The 22,421-nt window shown below is 43.0% G+C and overlaps 2 protein-coding genes across 2 annotated transcripts in view; one reads left to right on the top strand and one right to left on the bottom strand.

The window, feature by feature from the left end:
• The window catches only part of LOC139572802 (regulator of G-protein signaling 22), a 54,356-nt gene extending 42,068 nt beyond the window's left edge, over nucleotides 1–12,288 (top strand). Inside the window, exons 21-22 of the mRNA XM_071395577.1 lie at nucleotides 10,221–10,320; nucleotides 11,490–12,288. Of these exons, the coding sequence (XP_071251678.1) occupies nucleotides 10,221–10,320; nucleotides 11,490–11,533 (144 nt within the window). The 3' untranslated portion in view covers nucleotides 11,534–12,288. The remainder of the gene's footprint in view (nucleotides 1–10,220; nucleotides 10,321–11,489) is intronic.
• Nucleotides 12,289–19,335: 7,047 nt separating this feature from the next.
• Nucleotides 19,336–22,091, bottom strand: LOC139572811 (intermembrane lipid transfer protein VPS13B-like). Its single transcript, XM_071395593.1, has 2 exons — nucleotides 21,846–22,091; nucleotides 19,336–21,283 (listed from the first exon to the last, which is right to left on the bottom strand). Exons 1-2 carry the CDS (start codon nucleotides 22,089–22,091, stop codon nucleotides 21,038–21,040), a joined length of 492 nt encoding a protein of 163 aa, XP_071251694.1. The 3' UTR covers nucleotides 19,336–21,037.
• Nucleotides 22,092–22,421: the final 330 nt, after the last annotated feature.

Genomic DNA, 22,421 nt, shown 5'->3' with positions numbered 1-22,421 from the left:
TTCTATAACAGTTGTCTTGGTCCTATTCTAACTACATGTCTCTATAACAGTTGTCTTGGTCCTATTCTAACTACATGTCTCTATAACAGTTGTCTTGGTCCTAATCTAACTACATGTCTCTATAACAGTTGTCTTGGTCCTATTCTAACTACATGTCTCTATAACAGTTGTCTTGGTCCTATTCTAACTACATGTCTCTTCTATAACAGTTGTCTTGGTCCTATTCTAACTACATGTCTCTATAACAGTTGTCTTGGTCTTATTCTAACTACATGTCTCTATAACAGTTGTCTGGGTCCTATTCTAACTACATGTCTCTATAACAGTTGTCTTGGTCCTATTCTAACTACATGTCTCTATAACAGTTGTCTTGGTCCTATTCTAACTACATGTCTCTTCTATAACAGTTGTCTTGGTCCTAATCTAACTACATGTCTCTTCTATAACAGTTGTCTTGGTCCTATTCTAACTACATGTCTCTTCTATAACAGTTGTCTTGGTCCTATTCTAACTACATGTCTCTTCTATAACAGTTGTCTTGGTCCTATTCTAACTACATGTCTCTTCTATAACAGTTGTCTGGGTCCTATTCTAACTACATGTCTCTTCTATAACAGTTGTCTTGGTCCTAATCTAACTACATGTCTCTTCTATAACAGTTGTCTTGGTCCTAATCTAACTACATGTCTCTATAACAGTTGTCTTGGTCCTATTCTAACTACATGTCTCTATAACAGTTGTCTTGGTCCTAATCTAACTACATGTCTCTATAACAGTTGTCTTGGTCCTATTCTAACTACATGTCTCTATAACAGTTGTCTTGGTCCTAATCTAACTACATGTCTCTATAACAGTTGTCTTGGTCCTATTCTAACTACATGTCTCTATAACAGTTGTCTTGGTCCTATTCTAACTACATGTCTCTATAACAGTTGTCTTGGTCCTATTCTAACTACATGTCTCTATAACAGTTGTCTTGGTCCTATTCTAACTACATGTCTCTATAACAGTTGTCTTGGTCCTAATCTAACTACATGTCTCTATAACAGTTGTCTTGGTCCTATTCTAACTACATGTCTCTATAACAGTTGTCTTGGTCCTATTCTAACTACATGTCTCTATAACAGTTGTCTTGGTCCTATTCTAACTACATGTCTCTTCTATAACAGTTGTCTTGGTCCTAATCTAACTACATGTCTCTTCTATAACAGTTGTCTTGGTCCTATTCTAACTACATGTCTCTTCTATAACAGTTGTCTTGGTCCTAATCTAACTACATGTCTCTTCTATAACAGTTGTCTTGGTCCTATTCTAACTACATGTCTCTATAACAGTTGTCTTGGTCCTATTCTAACTACATGTCTCTATAACAGTTGTCTTGGTCCTAATCTAACTACATGTCTCTATAACAGTTGTCTTGGTCCTATTCTAACTACATGTCTCTATAACAGTTGTCTTGGTCCTATTCTAACTACATGTCTCTTCTATAACAGTTGTCTTGGTCCTATTCTAACTACATGTCTCTATAACAGTTGTCTTGGTCCTAATCTAACTACATGTCTCTATAACAGTTGTCTTGGTCCTATTCTAACTACATGTCTCTATAACAGTTGTCTTGGTCCTATTCTAACTACATGTCTCTTCTATAACAGTTGTCTTGGTCCTAATCTAACTACATGTCTCTTCTATAACAGTTGTCTTGGTCCTATTCTAACTACATGTCTCTTCTATAACAGTTGTCTTGGTCCTATTCTAACTACATGTCTCTTCTATAACAGTTGTCTGGGTCCTATTCTAACTACATGTCTCTTCTATAACAGTTGTCTTGGTCCTAATCTAACTACATGTCTCTTCTATAACAGTTGTCTTGGTCCTATTCTAACTACATGTCTCTATAACAGTTGTCTTGGTCCTATTCTAACTACATGTCTCTATAACAGTTGTCTTGGTCCTAATCTAACTACATGTCTCTATAACAGTTGTCTTGGTCCTATTCTAACTACATGTCTCTATAACAGTTGTCTTGGTCCTATTCTAACTACATGTCTCTTCTATAACAGTTGTATTGGTCCTATTCTAACTACATGTCTCTATAACAGTTGTCTGGGTCCTATTCTAACTACATGTCTCTATAACAGTTGTCTTGGTCCTATTCTAACTACATGTCTCTATAACAGTTGTCTTGGTCCTATTCTAACTACATGTCTCTATAACAGTTGTCTGGGTCCTATTCTAACTACATGTCTCTATAACAGTTGTCTTGGTCCTATTCTAACTACATGTCTCTATAACAGTTGTCTTGGTCCTATTCTAACTACATGTCTCTTCTATAACAGTTGTCTTGGTCCTAATCTAACTACATGTCTCTTCTATAACAGTTGTCTTGGTCCTATTCTAACTACATGTCTCTTCTATAACAGTTGTCTTGGTCCTATTCTAACTACATGTCTCTTCTATAACAGTTGTCTTGGTCCTATTCTAACTACATGTCTCTTCTATAACAGTTGTCTGGGTCCTATTCTAACTACATGTCTCTTCTATAACAGTTGTCTTGGTCCTAATCTAACTACATGTCTCTTCTATAACAGTTGTCTTGGTCCTAATCTAACTACATGTCTCTATAACAGTTGTCTTGGTCCTATTCTAACTACATGTCTCTATAACAGTTGTCTTGGTCCTAATCTAACTACATGTCTCTATAACAGTTGTCTTGGTCCTATTCTAACTACATGTCTCTATAACAGTTGTCTTGGTCCTAATCTAACTACATGTCTCTATAACAGTTGTCTTGGTCCTATTCTAACTACATGTCTCTATAACAGTTGTCTTGGTCCTATTCTAACTACATGTCTCTATAACAGTTGTCTTGGTCCTATTCTAACTACATGTCTCTATAACAGTTGTCTTGGTCCTAATCTAACTACATGTCTCTATAACAGTTGTCTTGGTCCTATTCTAACTACATGTCTCTATAACAGTTGTCTTGGTCCTATTCTAACTACATGTCTCTTCTATAACAGTTGTCTTGGTCCTATTCTAACTACATGTCTCTTCTATAACAGTTGTCTTGGTCCTATTCTAACTACATGTCTCTTCTATAACAGTTGTCTTGGTCCTATTCTAACTACATGTCTCTTCTATAACAGTTGTCTTGGTCCTAATCTAACTACATGTCTCTTCTATAACAGTTGTCTTGGTCCTATTCTAACTACATGTCTCATCTATAACAGTTGTCTTGGTCCTATTCTAACTACATGTCTCTATAACAGTTGTCTTGGTCCTATTCTAACTACATGTCTCTATAACAGTTGTCTTGGTCCTATTCTAACTACATGTCTCTATAACAGTTGTCTTGGTCCTATTCTAACTACATGTCTCTTCTATAACAGTTGTCTTGGTCCTATTCTAACTACATGTCTCTTCTATAACAGTTGTCTTGGTCCCAATCTAACTACATGTCTCTATAACAGTTGTCTTGGTCCTATTCTAACTACATGTCTCTATAACAGTTGTCTTGGTCCTATTCTAACTACATGTCTCTATAACAGTTGTCTTGGTCCTATTCTAACTACATGTCTCTATAACAGTTGTCTTGGTCCTATTCTAACTACATGTCTCTATAACAGTTGTCTTGGTCCTATTCTAACTACATGTCTCTATAACAGTTGTCTTGGTCCTATTCTAACTACATGTCTCTTCTATAACAGTTGTCTTGGTCCTAATCTAACTACATGTCTCTTCTATAACAGTTGTCTTGGTCCTATTCTAACTACATGTCTCTTCTATAACAGTTGTCTTGGTCCTATTCTAACTACATGTCTCTTCTATAACAGTTGTCTGGGTCCTATTCTAACTACATGTCTCTTCTATAACAGTTGTCTTGGTCCTAATCTAACTACATGTCTCTTCTATAACAGTTGTCTTGGTCCTATTCTAACTACATGTCTCTATAACAGTTGTCTTGGTCCTATTCTAACTACATGTCTCTATAACAGTTGTCTTGGTCCTAATCTAACTACATGTCTCTTCTATAACAGTTGTCTTGGTCCTATTCTAACTACATGTCTCTATAACAGTTGTCTTGGTCCTAATCTAACTACATGTCTCTATAACAGTTGTCTTGGTCCTATTCTAACTACATGTCTCTATAACAGTTGTCTGGGTCCTATTCTAACTACATGTCTCTATAACAGTTGTCTTGGTCCTATTCTAACTACATGTCTCTATACCAGTTGTCTTGGTCCTATTCTAACTACATGTCTCTATAACAGTTGTCTGGGTCCTATTCTAACTACATGTCTCTATAACAGTTGTCTTGGTCCTATTCTAACTACATGTCTCTATAACAGTTGTCTTGGTCCTATTCTAACTACATGTCTCTTCTATAACAGTTGTCTTGGTCCTAATCTAACTACATGTCTCTTCTATAACAGTTGTCTTGGTCCTATTCTAACTACATGTCTCTTCTATAACAGTTGTCTTGGTCCTATTCTAACTACATGTCTCTTCTATAACAGTTGTCTTGGTCCTATTCTAACTACATGTCTCTTCTATAACAGTTGTCTGGGTCCTATTCTAACTACATGTCTCTTCTATAACAGTTGTCTTGGTCCTAATCTAACTACATGTCTCTTCTATAACAGTTGTCTTGGTCCTATTCTAACTACATGTCTCTATAACAGTTGTCTTGGTCCTATTCTAACTACATGTCTCTATAACAGTTGTCTTGGTCCTAATCTAACTACATGTCTCTATAACAGTTGTCTTGGTCCTATTCTAACTACATGTCTCTATAACAGTTGTCTTGGTCCTAATCTAACTACATGTCTCTATAACAGTTGTCTTGGTCCTATTCTAACTACATGTCTCTATAACAGTTGTCTTGGTCCTATTCTAACTACATGTCTCTATAACAGTTGTCTTGGTACTATTCTAACTACATGTCTCTATAACAGTTGTCTTGGTCCTATTCTAACTACATGTCTCTATAACAGTTGTCTTGGTCCTATTCTAACTACATGTCTCTATAACAGTTGTCTTGGTCCTATTCTAACTACATGTCTCTATAACAGTTGTCTTGGTCCTATTCTAAATACATGTCTCTATAACAGTTGTCTTGGTACTATTCTAACTACATGTCTCTATAACAGTTGTCTTGGTCCTATTCTAACTACATGTCTCTATAACAGTTGTCTTGGTCCTATTCTAACTACATGTCTCTATAACAGTTGTCTGGGTCCTATTCTAACTACATGTCTCTATAACAGTTGTCTTGGTCCTATTCTAACTACATGTCTCTATAACAGTTGTCTTGGTCCTATTCTAACTACATGTCTCTATAACAGTTGTCTGGGTCCTATTCTAACTACATGTCTCTTCTATAACAGTTGTCTTGGTCCTATTCTAACTACATGTCTCTTCTATAACAGTTGTCTTGGTCCTATTCTAACTACATGTCTCTTCTATAACAGTTGTCTGGGTCCTATTCTAACTACATGTCTCTTCTATAACAGTTGTCTTGGTCCTAATCTAACTACATGTCTCTTCTATAACAGTTGTCTTGGTCCTATTCTAACTACATGTCTCTATAACAGTTGTATTGGTCCTATTCTAACTACATGTCTCTATAACAGTTGTCTTGGTCCTAATCTAACTACATGTCTCTATAACAGTTGTCTTGGTCCTATTCTAACTACATGTCTCTATAACAGTTGTCTTGGTCCTAATCTAACTACATGTCTCTATAACAGTTGTCTTGGTCCTCTTCTAACTACATGTCTCTATAACAGTTGTCTTGGTCCTATTCTAACTACATGTCTCTATAACAGTTGTCTTGGTCCTATTCTAACTACATGTCTCTTCTATAACAGTTGTCTTGGTCCTATTCTAACTACATGTCTCTTCTATAACAATTGTCTTGGTCCTATTCTAACTACATGTCTCTATAACAGTTGTCTTGGTCCTAATCTAACTACATGTCTCTATAACAGTTGTCTTGGTCCTATTCTAACTACATGTCTCTATAACAGTTGTCTGGGTCCTATTCTAACTACATGTCTCTATAACAGTTGTCTTGGTCCTATTCTAACTACATGTCTCTATACCAGTTGTCTTGGTCCTATTCTAACTACATGTCTCTATAACAGTTGTCTGGGTCCTATTCTAACTACATGTCTCTATAACAGTTGTCTTGGTCCTATTCTAACTACATGTCTCTATAACAGTTGTCTTGGTCCTATTCTAACTACATGTCTCTTCTATAACAGTTGTCTTGGTCCTAATCTAACTACATGTCTCTTCTATAACAGTTGTCTTGGTCCTATTCTAACTACATGTCTCTTCTATAACAGTTGTCTTGGTCCTATTCTAACTACATGTCTCTTCTATAACAGTTGTCTTGGTCCTATTCTAACTACATGTCTCTTCTATAACAGTTGTCTGGGTCCTATTCTAACTACATGTCTCTTCTATAACAGTTGTCTTGGTCCTAATCTAACTACATGTCTCTTCTATAACAGTTGTCTTGGTCCTATTCTAACTACATGTCTCTATAACAGTTGTCTTGGTCCTATTCTAACTACATGTCTCTATAACAGTTGTCTTGGTCCTAATCTAACTACATGTCTCTATAACAGTTGTCTTGGTCCTATTCTAACTACATGTCTCTATAACAGTTGTCTTGGTCCTAATCTAACTACATGTCTCTATAACAGTTGTCTTGGTCCTATTCTAACTACATGTCTCTATAACAGTTGTCTTGGTCCTATTCTAACTACATGTCTCTATAACAGTTGTCTTGGTACTATTCTAACTACATGTCTCTATAACAGTTGTCTTGGTCCTATTCTAACTACATGTCTCTATAACAGTTGTCTTGGTCCTATTCTAACTACATGTCTCTATAACAGTTGTCTTGGTCCTATTCTAACTACATGTCTCTATAACAGTTGTCTTGGTCCTATTCTAAATACATGTCTCTATAACAGTTGTCTTGGTACTATTCTAACTACATGTCTCTATAACAGTTGTCTTGGTCCTATTCTAACTACATGTCTCTATAACAGTTGTCTTGGTCCTATTCTAACTACATGTCTCTATAACAGTTGTCTGGGTCCTATTCTAACTACATGTCTCTATAACAGTTGTCTTGGTCCTATTCTAACTACATGTCTCTATAACAGTTGTCTTGGTCCTATTCTAACTACATGTCTCTATAACAGTTGTCTGGGTCCTATTCTAACTACATGTCTCTTCTATAACAGTTGTCTTGGTCCTATTCTAACTACATGTCTCTTCTATAACAGTTGTCTTGGTCCTATTCTAACTACATGTCTCTTCTATAACAGTTGTCTGGGTCCTATTCTAACTACATGTCTCTTCTATAACAGTTGTCTTGGTCCTAATCTAACTACATGTCTCTTCTATAACAGTTGTCTTGGTCCTATTCTAACTACATGTCTCTATAACAGTTGTATTGGTCCTATTCTAACTACATGTCTCTATAACAGTTGTCTTGGTCCTAATCTAACTACATGTCTCTATAACAGTTGTCTTGGTCCTATTCTAACTACATGTCTCTATAACAGTTGTCTTGGTCCTAATCTAACTACATGTCTCTATAACAGTTGTCTTGGTCCTCTTCTAACTACATGTCTCTATAACAGTTGTCTTGGTCCTATTCTAACTACATGTCTCTATAACAGTTGTCTTGGTCCTATTCTAACTACATGTCTCTTCTATAACAGTTGTCTTGGTCCTATTCTAACTACATGTCTCTTCTATAACAATTGTCTTGGTCCTATTCTAACTACATGTCTCTATAACAGTTGTCTTGGTCCTATTCTAACTACATATCTCTATAACAGTTGTCTTGGTCCTATTCTAACTACATGTCTCTTCTATAACAGTTGTCTTGGTCCTATTCTAACTACATGTCTCTATAACAGTTGTCTTGGTCCTATTCTAACTACATGTCTCTATAGCAGTTGTCTTGGTCCTATTCTAACTACATGTCTCTATAACAGTTGTCTTGGTACTATTCTAACTACATGTCTCTATAACAGTTGTCTTGGTCCTATTCTAACTACATGTCTCTATAACAGTTGTCTTGGTCCTATTCTAACTACATGTCTCTATAACAGTTGTCTGGGTCCTATTCTAACTACATGTCTCTTCTATAACAGTTGTCTTGGTCCTATTCTAACTACATGTCTCTTCTATAACAGTTGTCTTGGTCCTATTCTAACTACATGTCTCTTCTATAACAGTTGTCTGGGTCCTATTCTAACTACATGTCTCTTCTATAACAGTTGTCTTGGTCCTAATCTAACTACATGTCTCTTCTATAACAGTTGTCTTGGTCCTATTCTAACTACATGTCTCTATAACAGTTGTATTGGTCCTATTCTAACTACATGTCTCTATAACAGTTGTCTTGGTCCTAATCTAACTACATGTCTCTATAACAGTTGTCTTGGTCCTATTCTAACTACATGTCTCTATAACAGTTGTCTTGGTCCTAATCTAACTACATGTCTCTATAACAGTTGTCTTGGTCCTATTCTAACTACATGTCTCTATAACAGTTGTCTTGGTCCTATTCTAACTACATGTCTCTATAACAGTTGTCTTGGTCCTATTCTAACTACATGTCTCTTCTATAACAGTTGTCTTGGTCCTATTCTAACTACATGTCTCTTCTATAACAATTGTCTTGGTCCTATTCTAACTACATGTCTCTATAACAGTTGTCTTGGTCCTATTCTAACTACATGTCTCTATAACAGTTGTCTTGGTCCTATTCTAACTACATGTCTCTTCTATAACAGTTGTCTTGGTCCTATTCTAACTACATGTCTCTATAACAGTTGTCTTGGTCCTATTCTAACTACATGTCTCTATAGCAGTTGTCTTGGTCCTATTCTAACTACATGTCTCTATAACAGTTGTCTTGGTACTATTCTAACTACATGTCTCTATAACAGTTGTCTTGGTCCTATTCTAACTACATGTCTCTATAACAGTTGTCTTGGTCCTATTCTAACTACATGTCTCTATAACAGTTGTCTTGGTCCTATTCTAACTACATGTCTCTATAACAGTTGTCTTGGTCCTATTCTAAATACATGTCTCTATAACAGTTGTCTTGGTACTATTCTAACTACATGTCTCTATATCAGTTGTCTTGGTCCTATTCTAACTACATGTCTCTATAACAGTTGTCTTGGTCCTATTCTAACTACATGTCTCTATAACAGTTGTCTGGGTCCTATTCTAACTACATGTCTCTATAACAGTTGTCTTGGTCCTATTCTAACTACATGTCTCTATAACAGTTGTCTTGGTCCTATTCTAACTACATGTCTCTATAACAGTTGTCTGGGTCCTATTCTAACTACATGTCTCTATAACAGTTGTCTTGGTCCTATTCTAACTACATGTCTCTTCTATAACAGTTGTCTTGGTCCTAATCTAACTACATGTCTCTTCTATAACAGTTGTCTTGGTCCTATTCTAACTACATGTCTCTTCTATAACAGTTGTCTTGGTCCTATTCTAACTACATGTCTCTTCTATAACAGTTGTCTGGGTCCTATTCTAACTACATGTCTCTTCTATAACAGTTGTCTTGGTCCTAATCTAACTACATGTCTCTTCTATAACAGTTGTCTTGGTCCTATTCTAACTACATGTCTCTATAACAGTTGTCTTGGTCCTATTCTAACTGCATGTCTCTATAACAGTTGTCTTGGTCCTAATCTAACTACATGTCTCTATAACAGTTGTCTTGGTCCTATTCTAACTACATGTCTCTATAACAGTTGTCTTGGTCCTATTCTAACTACATGTCTCTATAACAGTTGTCTTGGTCCTAATCTAACTACATGTCTCTATAACAGTTGTCTTGGTCCTATTCTAACTACATGTCTCTATAACAGTTGTCTTGGTCCTATTCTAACTACATGTCTCTTCTATAACAGTTGTCTTGGTCCTATTCTAACTACATGTCTCTTCTATAACAATTGTCTTGGTCCTATTCTAACTACATGTCTCTATAACAGTTGTCTTGGTCCTATTCTAACTACATGTCTCTATAACAGTTGTCTTGGTCCTATTCTAACTACATGTCTCTTCTATAACAGTTGTCTTGGTCCTATTCTAACTACATGTCTCTATAACAGTTGTCTTGGTCCTATTCTAACTACATGTCTCTATAACAGTTGTCTTGGTCCTACTCTAAATACATGGTCGCCCTGGAGAGAGAGGAGGTGCTGCTGAGGAGACAGGCCCAGCTGGAACTCACCTCCTCCACTGGGACAGGTAGGAGTCTACAGATCTCAGACCTTGTGGCTGTAGTAATGATCTCAGACCTTGTGGCTGTAGTAATGATCTCAGACCTTGTGGCTGTATTAATGATCTCAGACCTTGTGGCTGTAGTAAGGATCTCAGACCTTGTGGCTGTAGTAAGGATCTCAGACCTTGTGGCTGTAGTAATGATCTCAGACCTTGTGGCTGTAGTAATGATGATCTCAGACCTTGTGGCTGTAGTAATGATCTCAGACCTTGTGGCTGTATTAATGATCTCAGACCTTGTGGCTGTAGTAAGGATCTCAGACCTTGTGGCTGTAGTAATGATGATCTCAGACCTTGTGGCTGTAGTATTGATCTCAGACCTTGTGGCTGTAGTAATGATCTCAGACCGTGTGGCTGTAGTAATGATCTCAGACCTTGTGGCTGTAGTAATGATCTCAGACCGTGTGGCTGTAGTAATGATCTCAGACCGTGTGGCTGTAGTAATGATCTCAGACCTTGTGGCTGTAGTAATGATCTCAGACCTTGTGGCTGTAGTAATGATCTCAGACCTTGTGGCTGTAGTAATGATCTCAGACCTTGTGGCTGTAGTAATGATGATCTCAGACCTTGTGGCTGTAGTAATGACCTCAGACCTTGTGGCTGTCCTCACGTTGAAGAACCAGTCAGCTCTGTCTGTCCTCACGTTGAAGAACCAGTCAGCGCCGTCTGTCCTCACGTTGAAGAACCAGTCAGCGCTGTCTGTCCTCACGTTGAAGAGCCAGTCAGCGCTGTCTGTCCTCACGTTGAAGAACCAGTCAGCGCCGTCTGTCCTCACGTTGAAGAACCAGTCAGCGCTGTCTGTCCTCACGTTGAAGAACCAGTCAGCGCTGTCTGTCCTCACGTTGAAGAGTCAGTCAGCTCTGTCTGTCCTCACGTTGAAGACTCAGTCAGCGCCGTCTGTCCTCACGTTGAAGAACCAGTCAGCGCCGTCTGTCCTCACAATGAAGGGTCAGTCAGCGCTGTCTGTCCTCATGTTGAAGAGTCAGTCAGCGCTGTCTGTCCTCATGTTGAAGAGTCAGTCAGCGCTGTCTGTCCTCACGTTGTAAAAACACACCTGTAGCATGTAGACTGAAGTCTGACTGACGGCGCTTAACGACCACAACAATAAGTCTTTTCTCCTCTCCCCTGTCCTCCAGACTCGTCCTCTGCCCACAGTCTGAAGGGCAGCAGACACTCCTGACAGAGCCGACACCAGGCCCAGCAGAGCTCTATCGTCTCCCCCAGGACAGAGCCAACACCAGGCCCAGCGGACCTCTATCGTCTCCCCCAGGACAGAGCTAACACCAGGCCCAGCAGAGCTCTATCGTCTCCCCCAGGACAGAGCCAACACCAGGCCCAGCAGACCTCTATCGTCTCCTCCAGGACAGAGCCAACACCAGGCCCAGCAGACCTCTATCGTCTCCCCCAGGACAGAGCCGACACCAGGCCCAGCAGACCTCTATCGTCTCCCCCAGAACAGAGCCAAGCCCAGTGGGGCTCTATCGTCTCCCCCAGGACATCACCAACACCAGGCCCAGCAGAGCTCTATCGTCTCCCCCAGGACAGAGCCAACACCAGGCCCAGCGGACCTCTATCGTCTCCCCCAGGACAGAGCCAGGCCCAGCAGACCTCTATCGTCTCCCCCAGGACAGAGCCAACACCAGGCCCAGCGGACCTCTAACGTCTCCCCCCAGGACAGAGCCAACACCAGGCCCAGCAGACCTCTATCGTCTCCCCCAGGAACAGGAAATGGGCTTGTTTGAGTGGTAAGCCTGAAGCAAACCCGACTGCAGACGATCGTGGAGAAATGAATTCTGGGAAGGTGCATCTGTTTTCATCGTTAAGTCTGATACTGACGTGACTTTCCAACAGCAAGACTCAGTACAAACACGGCAGTGTTGACATTTTTCAGAAAAGTTGTTTGTTTGTAATGTTGAAATAAACGTCTTTATCCCCCTGTAAATGTGTGTAGCCTACATTGTACATTGAACTGGGGAGAGAGAGACTCAAATATCACATTTAATTTGTACATATCCACTATATACATGAATCTCGGTAAAGTTGCTTTCTGTTTAGTCACCTTCTTTGGTCCTGTTCGCATGGGTCAAATAAAAACACAAATTGATTGGTTGACAAATAGTTCCTCCCACAATGCAGGCGATGTCTGTCAAGTTTGCAGTTGGTGAGGAGAAACTGCAGAAATGTCTTAGTCAACGTCATGAACCTTCGATCACATGGTTGTTGTAAAGGTCATGCAGTCGATATGTCGGAGCCATTTAGATCCCCATGATGCAACACACTCTGAAAGGCAGCGACCAATGATTGTCACAGACTTGACCTACTCAAAGGCGCCCTGTGGCAGGCAGACAGACAGACAGACAGACAGACGGGTCCCACAGAGATGAATCAGATAAGTGCTCACAACATGCCGTCGTCTCCTAGTCAGGATAATACTGAGCACTAATGTCACCTCCTTGTCAGGATAATACTGAGCCCTAATGTCACCTCCTTGTCAGGATAATACTGAGCCCTAATGTCACCTCCTTGTCAGGATAATACTGAGCCCTAATGTCACCTCCTAGTCAGGATAATACTGAGCCCTAATGTCACCTCCTTGTCAGGATAATACTGAGCCCTAATGTCACCTCCTTGTCAGGATAATACTGAGCCCTAATGTCACCTCCTTGTCAGGATAATACTGAGCCCTAATGTCACCTCCTTGTCAGGATAATACTGAGCCCTAATGTCACCTCCTTGTCAGGATAATACTGAGCCCTAATGTCACCTCCTAGTCAGGATAATACTGAGCCCTAATGTCACCTCCTTGTCAGGATAATACTGAGCCCTAATGTCACCTCCTTGTCAGGATAATACTGAGCCCTAATGTCACCTCCTTGTCAGGATAATACTGAGCCCTAATGTCACCTCCTAGTCAGGATAATACTGAGCCCTAATGTCACCTCCTTGTCAGGATAATACTGAGCCCTAATGTCATCTCCTAGTGAGGATAATACTGAGCCCTAATGTCACCTCAAGTCAGGATAATACTGAGCCCTAATGTCACCTCCTAGTCAGGATAATACTGAGCCCTAATGTCACCTCCTAGTCAGGATAATACTGAGCACTGTCACCTCCTAGTGGCTTTGTCAGGATAATACTGAGCCCTAATGTCACCTCCTAGTCAGGATAATACTGAGCCCTGTCACTTCCTAGTCAGGATAATACTGAGCCCTAATGTCACCTCCTTGTCAGGATAATACTGAGCACTAATGTCACCTCCTAGTGTCTTTGTCCGGATAATACTGAGCCCTAATGTCACCTCCTTGTCAGGATAATACTGAGCCCTAATGTCACCTCCTAGTCAGGATAATACTGAGCCCTAATGTCAGCTCCTAGTCAGGATAATACTGAGCACTAATGTCACATCCTTGTCAGGATAATACTGAGCCCTAAAGTCACCTCCTAGTGGCCTTGTCAGGATAATACTGAGCCCTAATGTCACCTCCTAGTCAGGATAATACTGAGCCCTAATGTCACCTCCTAGTCAGGATAATACTGAGCCCTAATGTCATCTCCTAGTCAGGATAATACTGAGCCCTAATGTCACCTCCTAGTGAGGATAATACTGAGCCCTAATGTCATCTCCTAGTGGCTTTGTCAGGGTAATACTGAGCCCTAATGTCACCTCCTAGTCAGGATAATACTGAGCCCTAATGTCACCTCCTAGTCAGGATAATACTGATCCCTAATGTCACCTCCTAGTCAGGATAATACTGAGCCCTAATGTCAACTCCTAGTCAGGATAATACTGAGCCCTAATGTCACCTCCTTGTCAGGATAATACTGAGCCCTAATGTCACCTCCTAGTCAGGATAATACTGAGCCCTAATGTCATCTCCTTGTCAGGATAATACTGAGCCCTAATGTCACCTCCTAGTGGCTTTGTCAGGATAATACTGATCCCTAATGTCACCTCCTAGTCAGGATAATACTGAGTCCTAATGTCACCTCCTTGTCAGGATAATACTGAGCCCTAATGTCACCTCCTAGTCAGGATAATACTGAGCCCTAATGTCACTTCCTAGTCAGGATAATACTGAGCCCTAATGTCACCTCCTTGTCAGGATAATACTGAGCACTAATGTCACCTCCTAGTGTCTTTGTCCGGATAATACTGAGCCCTAATGTCACCTCCTAGTCAGGATAATACTGAGTCCTAATGTCACCTCCTAGTCAGGATAATACTGAGCCCTAATGTCACTTCCTAGTCAGGATAATACTGAGCCCTAATGTCACCTCCTTGTCAGGATAATACTGAGCACTAATGTCACCTCCTAGTGTCTTTGTCCGGATAATACTGAGCCCTAATGTCACCTCCTAGTCAGGATAATACTGAGTCCTAATGTCACCTCCTAGTCAGGATAATACTGAGCCCTAATGTCACCTCCTTGTCAGGATAATACTGAGCCCTAATGTCACCTCCTAGTCAGGATAATACTGAGCCCTAATGTCACCTCCTAGTCAGGATAATACTGAGCCCTAATGTCAGCTCCTAGTCAGGATAATACTGAGCCCTAATGTCACCTCCTAGTCAGGATAATACTGAGCCCTAATGTCAGCTCCTAGTCAGGATAATACTGAGCCCTAATGTCACCTCCTTGTGGCCTTGTCAGGATAATACTGAGCCCTAATGTCACCTCCTAGTCAGGATAATACTGAGCCCTAATGTCACCTCCTTGTCAGGATAATACTGAGCCCTAATGTCACCTCCTAGTCAGGATAATACTGAGCCCTAATGTCACCTCCTTGTCAGGATAATACTGAGCCCTAATGTCACCTCCTTGTCAGGATAATACTGAGCCCTAATGTCACCTCCTTGTCAGGATAATACTGAGCCCTAATGTCACCTCCTAGTCAGGATAATACTGAGCCCTAATGTCACCTCCTTGTCAGGATAATACTGAGCCCTAATGTCATCTCCTAGTGAGGATAATACTGAGCCCTAATGTCACCTCCTAGTCAGGATAATACTGAGCCCTAATGTCACCTCCTAGTCAGGATAATACTGAGCACTGTCACCTCCTAGTGGCTTTGTCAGGATAATACTGAGCCCTAATGTCACCTCCTAGTCAGGATAATACTGAGCCCTGTCACCTCCTAGTGGCTTTGTCAGGATAATACTGAGCCCTAATGTCACCTCCTTGTCAGGATAATACTGAGCACTAATGTCACCTCCTAGTGTCTTTGTCCGGATAATACTGAGCCCTAATGTCACCTCCTTGTCAGGATAATACTGAGCCCTAATGTCACCTCCTAGTCAGGATAATACTGAGCCCTAATGTCAGCTCCTAGTCAGGATAATACTGAGCACTAATGTCACATCCTTGTCAGGATAATACTGAGCCCTAAAGTCACCTCCTAGTGGCCTTGTCAGGATAATACTGAGCCCTAATGTCACCTCCTAGTCAGGATAATACTGAGCCCTAATGTCACCTCCTAGTCAGGATAATACTGAGCCCTAATGTCATCTCCTAGTCAGGATAATACTGAGCCCTAATGTCACCTCCTAGTGAGGATAATACTGAGCCCTAATGTCATCTCCTAGTGGCTTTGTCAGGGTAATACTGAGCCCTAATGTCACCTCCTAGTCAGGATAATACTGAGCCCTAATGTCATCTCCTAGTCAGGATAATACTGAGCCCTAATGTCACCTCCTAGTGAGGATAATACTGAGCCCTAATGTCATCTCCTAGTGGCTTTGTCAGGGTAATACTGAGCCCTAATGTCACCTCCTAGTCAGGATAATACTGAGCCCTAATGTCACCTCCTAGTGGCTTTGTCAGGATAATACTGAGCCCTAATGTCACCTCCTAGTGGCTTTGTCAGGGTAATACTGAGCCCTAATGTCACCTCCTAGTCAGGATAATACTGAGCCCTAATGTCACCTCCTAGTCAGGATAATACTGATCCCTAATGTCACCTCCTAGTCAGGATAATACTGAGCCCTAATGTCAACTCCTAGTCAGGATAATACTGAGCCCTAATGTCACCTCCTTGTCAGGATAATACTGAGCCCTAATGTCACCTCCTAGTCAGGATAAAACTGAGCCCTAATGTCATCTCCTTGTCAGGATAATACTGAGCCCTAATGTCACCTCCTAGTGGCTTTGTCAGGATAATACTGATCCCTAATGTCACCTCCTAGTCAGGATAATACTGAGTCCTAATGTCACCTCCTTGTCAGGATAATACTGAGCCCTAATGTCACCTCCTAGTCAGGATAATACTGAGCCCTAATGTCACTTCCTAGTCAGGATAATACTGAGCCCTAATGTCACCTCCTTGTCAGGATAATACTGAGCACTAATGTCACCTCCTAGTGTCTTTGTCCGGATAATACTGAGCCCTAATGTCACCTCCTAGTCAGGATAATACTGAGTCCTAATGTCACCTCCTAGTCAGGATAATACTGAGCCCTAATGTCACCTCCTTGTCAGGATAATACTGAGCCCTAATGTCACCTCCTAGTCAGGATACTACTGAGCCCTAATGTCACCTCCTTGTCAGGATAATACTGAGCCCTAATGTCACCTCCTTGTCAGGATAATACTGAGCCCTAATGTCACCTCCTAGTCAGGATAATACTGAGCCCTAATGTCAGCTCCTAGTCAGGATAATACTGAACCCTAATGTCACCTCCTTGTCAGGATAATACTGAGCCCTAATGTCACCTCCTAGTCAGGATAATACTGAGCCCTAATGTCAGCTCCTAGTCAGGATAATACTGAGCCCTAATGTCACCTCCTTGTGGCCTTGTCAGGATAATACTGAGCCCTAATGTCACCTCCTAGTCAGGATAATACTGAGCCCTAATGTCACCTCCTAGTCAGGATAATACTGAGCCCTAATGTCAACTCCTAGTCAGGATAATACTGAGCCCTAATGTCAGCTCCTAGTCAGGATAATACTGAGCCCTAATGTCACCTCCTAGTCAGGATAATACTGAGCCCTAATGTCAGCTCCTAGTCAGGATAATACTGAGCCCTAATGTCACCTCCTTGTGGCCTTGTCAGGATAATACTGAGCCCTAATGTCACCTCCTAGTCAGGATAATACTGAGCCCTAATGTCACCTCCTAGTCAGGATAATACTGAGCCCTAATGTCACCTCCTAGTCAGGATAATACTGAGCCCTAATGTCAGCTCCTAGTCAGGATAATACTGAGCCCTAATGTCACCTCCTAGTCAGGATAATACTGAGCCCTAATGTCACCTCCTAGTGAGGATAATACTGAGCCCTAATGTCATCTCCTAGTGGCTTTGTCAGGGTAATACTGAGCCCTAATGTCACCTCCTAGTCAGGATAATACTGAGCCCTAATGTCACCTCCTAGTGGCTTTGTCAGGATAATACTGAGCCCTAATGTCACCTCCTAGTGGCTTTGTCAGGGTAATACTGAGCCCTAATGTCACCTCCTAGTCAGGATAATACTGAGCCCTAATGTCACCTCCTAGTCAGGATAATACTGATCCCTAATGTCACCTCCTAGTCAGGATAATACTGAGCCCTAATGTCAACTCCTAGTCAGGATAATACTGAGCCCTAATGTCACCTCCTTGTCAGGATAATACTGAGCCCTAATGTCACCTCCTAGTCAGGATAATACTGAGCCCTAATGTCATCTCCTTGTCAGGATAATACTGAGCCCTAATGTCACCTCCTAGTGGCTTTGTCAGGATAATACTGATCCCTAATGTCACCTCCTAGTCAGGATAATACTGAGTCCTAATGTCACCTCCTTGTCAGGATAATACTGAGCCCTAATGTCACCTCTTAGTCAGGATAATACTGAGCCCTAATGTCACTTCCTAGTCAGGATAATACTGAGCCCTAATGTCACCTCCTTGTCAGGATAATACTGAGAACTAATGTCACCTCCTAGTGTCTTTGTCCGGATAATACTGAGCCCTAATGTCACCTCCTAGTCAGGATAATACTGAGTCCTAATGTCACCTCCTAGTCAGGATAATACTGAGCCCTAATGTCACCTCCTTGTCAGGATAATACTGAGCCCTAATGTCACCTCCTAGTCAGGATAATACTGAGCCCTAATGTCACCTCCTTGTCAGGATAATACTGAGCCCTAATGTCACCTCCTTGTCAGGATAATACTGAGCCCTAATGTCACCTCCTTGTCAGGATAATACTGAGCCCTAATGTCACCTCCTTGTCAGGTTAATACTGAGCCCTAATGTCACCTCCTTGTCAGGATAATACTGAGCCCTAATGTCACCTCCTAGTCAGGATAATACTGAGCCCTAATGTCAGCTCCTAGTCAGGATAATACTGAACCCTAATGTCACCTCCTTGTCAGGATAATACTGAGCCCTAATGTCACCTCCTAGTCAGGATAATACTGAGCCCTAATGTCAGCTCCTAGTCAGGATAATACTGAGCCCTAATGTCACCTCCTTGTGGCCTTGTCAGGATAATACTGAGCCCTAATGTCACCTCCTAGTCAGGATAATACTGAGCCCTAATGTCACCTCCTAGTCAGGATAATACTGAGCCCTAATGTCACCTCCTAGTCAGGATAATACTGAGCCCTAATGTCAGCTCCTAGTCAGGATAATACTGAGCCCTAATGTCACCTCCTAGTCAGGATAATACTGAGCCCTAATGTCACCTCCTTGTGGCCTTGTCAGGATAATACTGAGCCCTAATGTCACCTCCTAGTCAGGATAATACTGAGCCCTAATGTCACCTCCTAGTCAGGATAATACTGAGCCCTAATGTCACCTCCTAGTCAGGATAATACTGAGCCCTAATGTCACCTCCTAGTCAGGATAATACTGAGCCCTAATGTCACCTCCTACTCAGGATAATACTGAGCCCTAATGTCCCCTCCTATTGGCTGGCTATCCAACACTGAACAATACATAGTAGATCGACTAACTTTAATAACCTGAGCATGTACTATTGGTCAAGGGAACCACGTGACATCACAACTTCAATATTTTATTAGAATGTCATTAATACAATATATTATCCCGGTAGACCCAGAGGGGGTCCAACTCTGTCCACGGAGGGCCTGGCGTCTGCAGGGCCTTCCTCTCAGTTAATTGGTCATTCAGCCATCATGGTTGGACCTGTTGCAATTAACTCCTAGCCAACCAGGTGAGGGGGAGTTCTTTACTAATTAGTGACCTTAATTAATCAATCAAGTACAAAAGGAGGAGGGAAAAACCGTTCAGACACTCAGACCTCCGTGGAATGGAGTTGGACACATGACGTAGACCATCTAAAGCATTAGAGTACAAAAACGGTGTTTTTAATTCCATAAAGCTGTGTTATAACAGAATTTAATAAACAAGGTAATGATATTGGGCATGAACTCAAAATACACAGAACTAAACGATTTGATGTTAAAAACATCTCATCGTAATGTGTTACGTTTTCTAGAAGAAAATAAAATACATTTGAAAAGCGACGAATCCCACAACCACATTTTGGTCGACAGCTTTTGGATATGAACCATTTCTCCTGAGCATTCATCTGACTCGTTCGACGTTGTTCACCACTGGCACCGTGACCCCACTGGCACCGTGACCCCACTGGCACCGTGACCCCACTGGCACCGTGACCCCACTGGCACCGTGACCCCACTGGCACCGTGACACCACTGGCACCACTGGCACCGTGACACCACTGGCACCGTGACACCACCGGCACCGTGACACCACTGGCACCGTGACACCACTGGCACCACTGGCACCGTGACACCACTGGTACCACTGGCACCGTGACACCACTGGCACCGTGACACCACCGGCACCGTGACCCCACTGGCACCGTGACACCACTGGCACCACTGGCACCGTGACACCACTGGCACCGTGACACCACCGGCACCGTGACACCACTGACACCACTGGCACCGTGACACCACTGGCACCGTGACCCCACTGGCACCGTGACACCACTGGCACCGTGACACCACTGGCACCGTGACACCACTGGCACCACTGGCACCGTGACACCACCGGCACCGTGACCCAGTCAGAGAGGCTCTCGGCTTTAAACAGCTCAGTTACACAGGAATAAAGAGCACAGAGAAACCAGGACAATATGACGGGTGAAACGACCAAATGGCAACCTATTCCCAACACAGGGGCCTATGGGGCCTGGGCTATAGTAGTGCACTATATAGGGATTAGGGTGGCATTGGGTCCTGGTATATAGTAGTGCACTATATAGGGATTAGGGTGGCATTGGGACGTACTGTAACCCCGCCAGTCTCCTCAACATTAGTGTTCACTGCCACAGGTGTTTTCTGGAAATGTTTAAGTTTAAACCCTCTTCCCTTTAATCTATGATGCAACGTGTCATAATGCATAGAGGACATTAAACCTTAAAGGCAGTTTGTGGATGTTCAACCTAAAGAGAGAGTACAACAGGTGGATCTCTGTAAAGGTGTGTGTGTGTACAGGTGTGTCAGGGTCTCTGTACAGGTGTGTGTGTACAGGTGTGTCAGGGTCTCTGTAAAGGTGTGTCAGGGTCTCTGTAAAGGTGTGTGTGTACAGGTGTGTGTGTGTACAGGTGTGTGTGTACAGGTGTGTGTGTGTACAGGTGTGTATGTACAGGTGTGTGTGTGTACAGGTGTGTGTGTGTGTACAGGTGTGTGTGTGTGTGTGTGTACAGGTGTGTCAGTGGAAGCCGATGCGTAGAGCCTTGTTCTTGACCATGGTGAACTTGGAGACGAACACGGCGGCGTGGGCGGGGTCGACCAGGTAACGGTAGGTCTTGGTGACGGCGGGCGGAGGCTCGGCCGGGGTGATGGGAGGAGCCTGCTGGAGGGACGAGGCCGAGGGGGAGAGGAACGCAGACGCACGAGTCACATAGTCCACCAGGCGACCATACTGCTGCTCTGACAACTCCCTCCCACTGTCACCCTGAGGGGGAGGAGGAGAGGAAGAGGGGAGGAGGGGGGATGAGGAGGGGACGAGGAGGAGAGGAGGAGGAGGGGATGGGAGAGGGGAGGAGGAGAGGAGGAGATGAAGAGAGGAGAGGTGGAGCAGAGGAAGAGAGAGGGGAGGAGGAGGAGGAAAGAGGGGAGGAGGGGCGAGGAGGGGGAGAGGAGAGAGGGGAGGAAGAGAGGGGGGAGGAGGAGAGAGAGGAGGAGGAGAGGAAGAGAGAGGAGGAGGAGAGGAAGAGAGAGGGGGGAGGAGGGGAAGAGAGAGGGGAGGAGGAGAGGAAGAGAGAGGGGGGAGGAGGGGAAGAGAGAGGGGAGGAGGAGAGGAAGAGAGAGGGGGAGGAGGAGAGGAAGAGAGAGGGGGGAGGAGGGGAAGAGAGAGGGGAGGAGGTTTAGTGATGTTTCCTGCATGTTCTGAAATCGGAATATTATTGTTCACTGTAGTTGGCTAAGGATAAACACGTCTGCTAAATGACCATATGATGATCACCCCTCCCTCACCCTCCCTCACCACCCCCCACCCCTACCTCCCTTACCCCTACCTCTACATCGTTGGTGAGTCTCTGCTGCTGCAGCGTGAGGGTCAGCGCCCCCAGGTGGTGGGGGTCTTGTTGACAGGCCACCTCAGTGATGGGGAAGGCCTGCTGTTGTGTGTCCTCAGACAGACTGACCACAAACACCACCTCCCCTGTCAGCAGCAGACACCCAGCATGCTCCTGACCCGACCCAGACACGATCACCACCTCCAGGGACATGTGCACCTCTGGACGACCCAGGGACTGGAGCATCTTCCTGGGGAGGGAGGAAGAGGAGACAGACACACAGCACAGAGAGGTCAGCCGGGAGGAAGAGGAGACAGACACACAGCACAGAGAGGTCAGCCGGGAGGAAGAGGAGACAGACACACAGCACAGAGAGGTCAGCCGGGAGGAAGAGGAGACAGAGACACAGCACAGAGAGAGGTCAGCCGGGAGGAAGAGGAGACAGACACACAGCACAGAGAGAGGTCAGCCGGGAGGAAGAGGAGACAGACACACAGCACAGAGAGAGGTCAGCCGGGAGGAAGAGGAGACAGACACACAGCACAGAGAGAGGTCAGCCGGGAGGAAGAGGAGACA

This window comes from Salvelinus alpinus, chromosome 4 (genome assembly GCF_045679555.1).
Source record: "Salvelinus alpinus chromosome 4, SLU_Salpinus.1, whole genome shotgun sequence".
In the NCBI taxonomy this organism is placed as follows: Eukaryota; Metazoa; Chordata; class Actinopteri; order Salmoniformes; family Salmonidae; genus Salvelinus; species Salvelinus alpinus.
The sequence above is the reverse complement of the archived record's forward strand: the minus strand, read 5'-3'. Positions and strand labels throughout refer to the sequence as shown.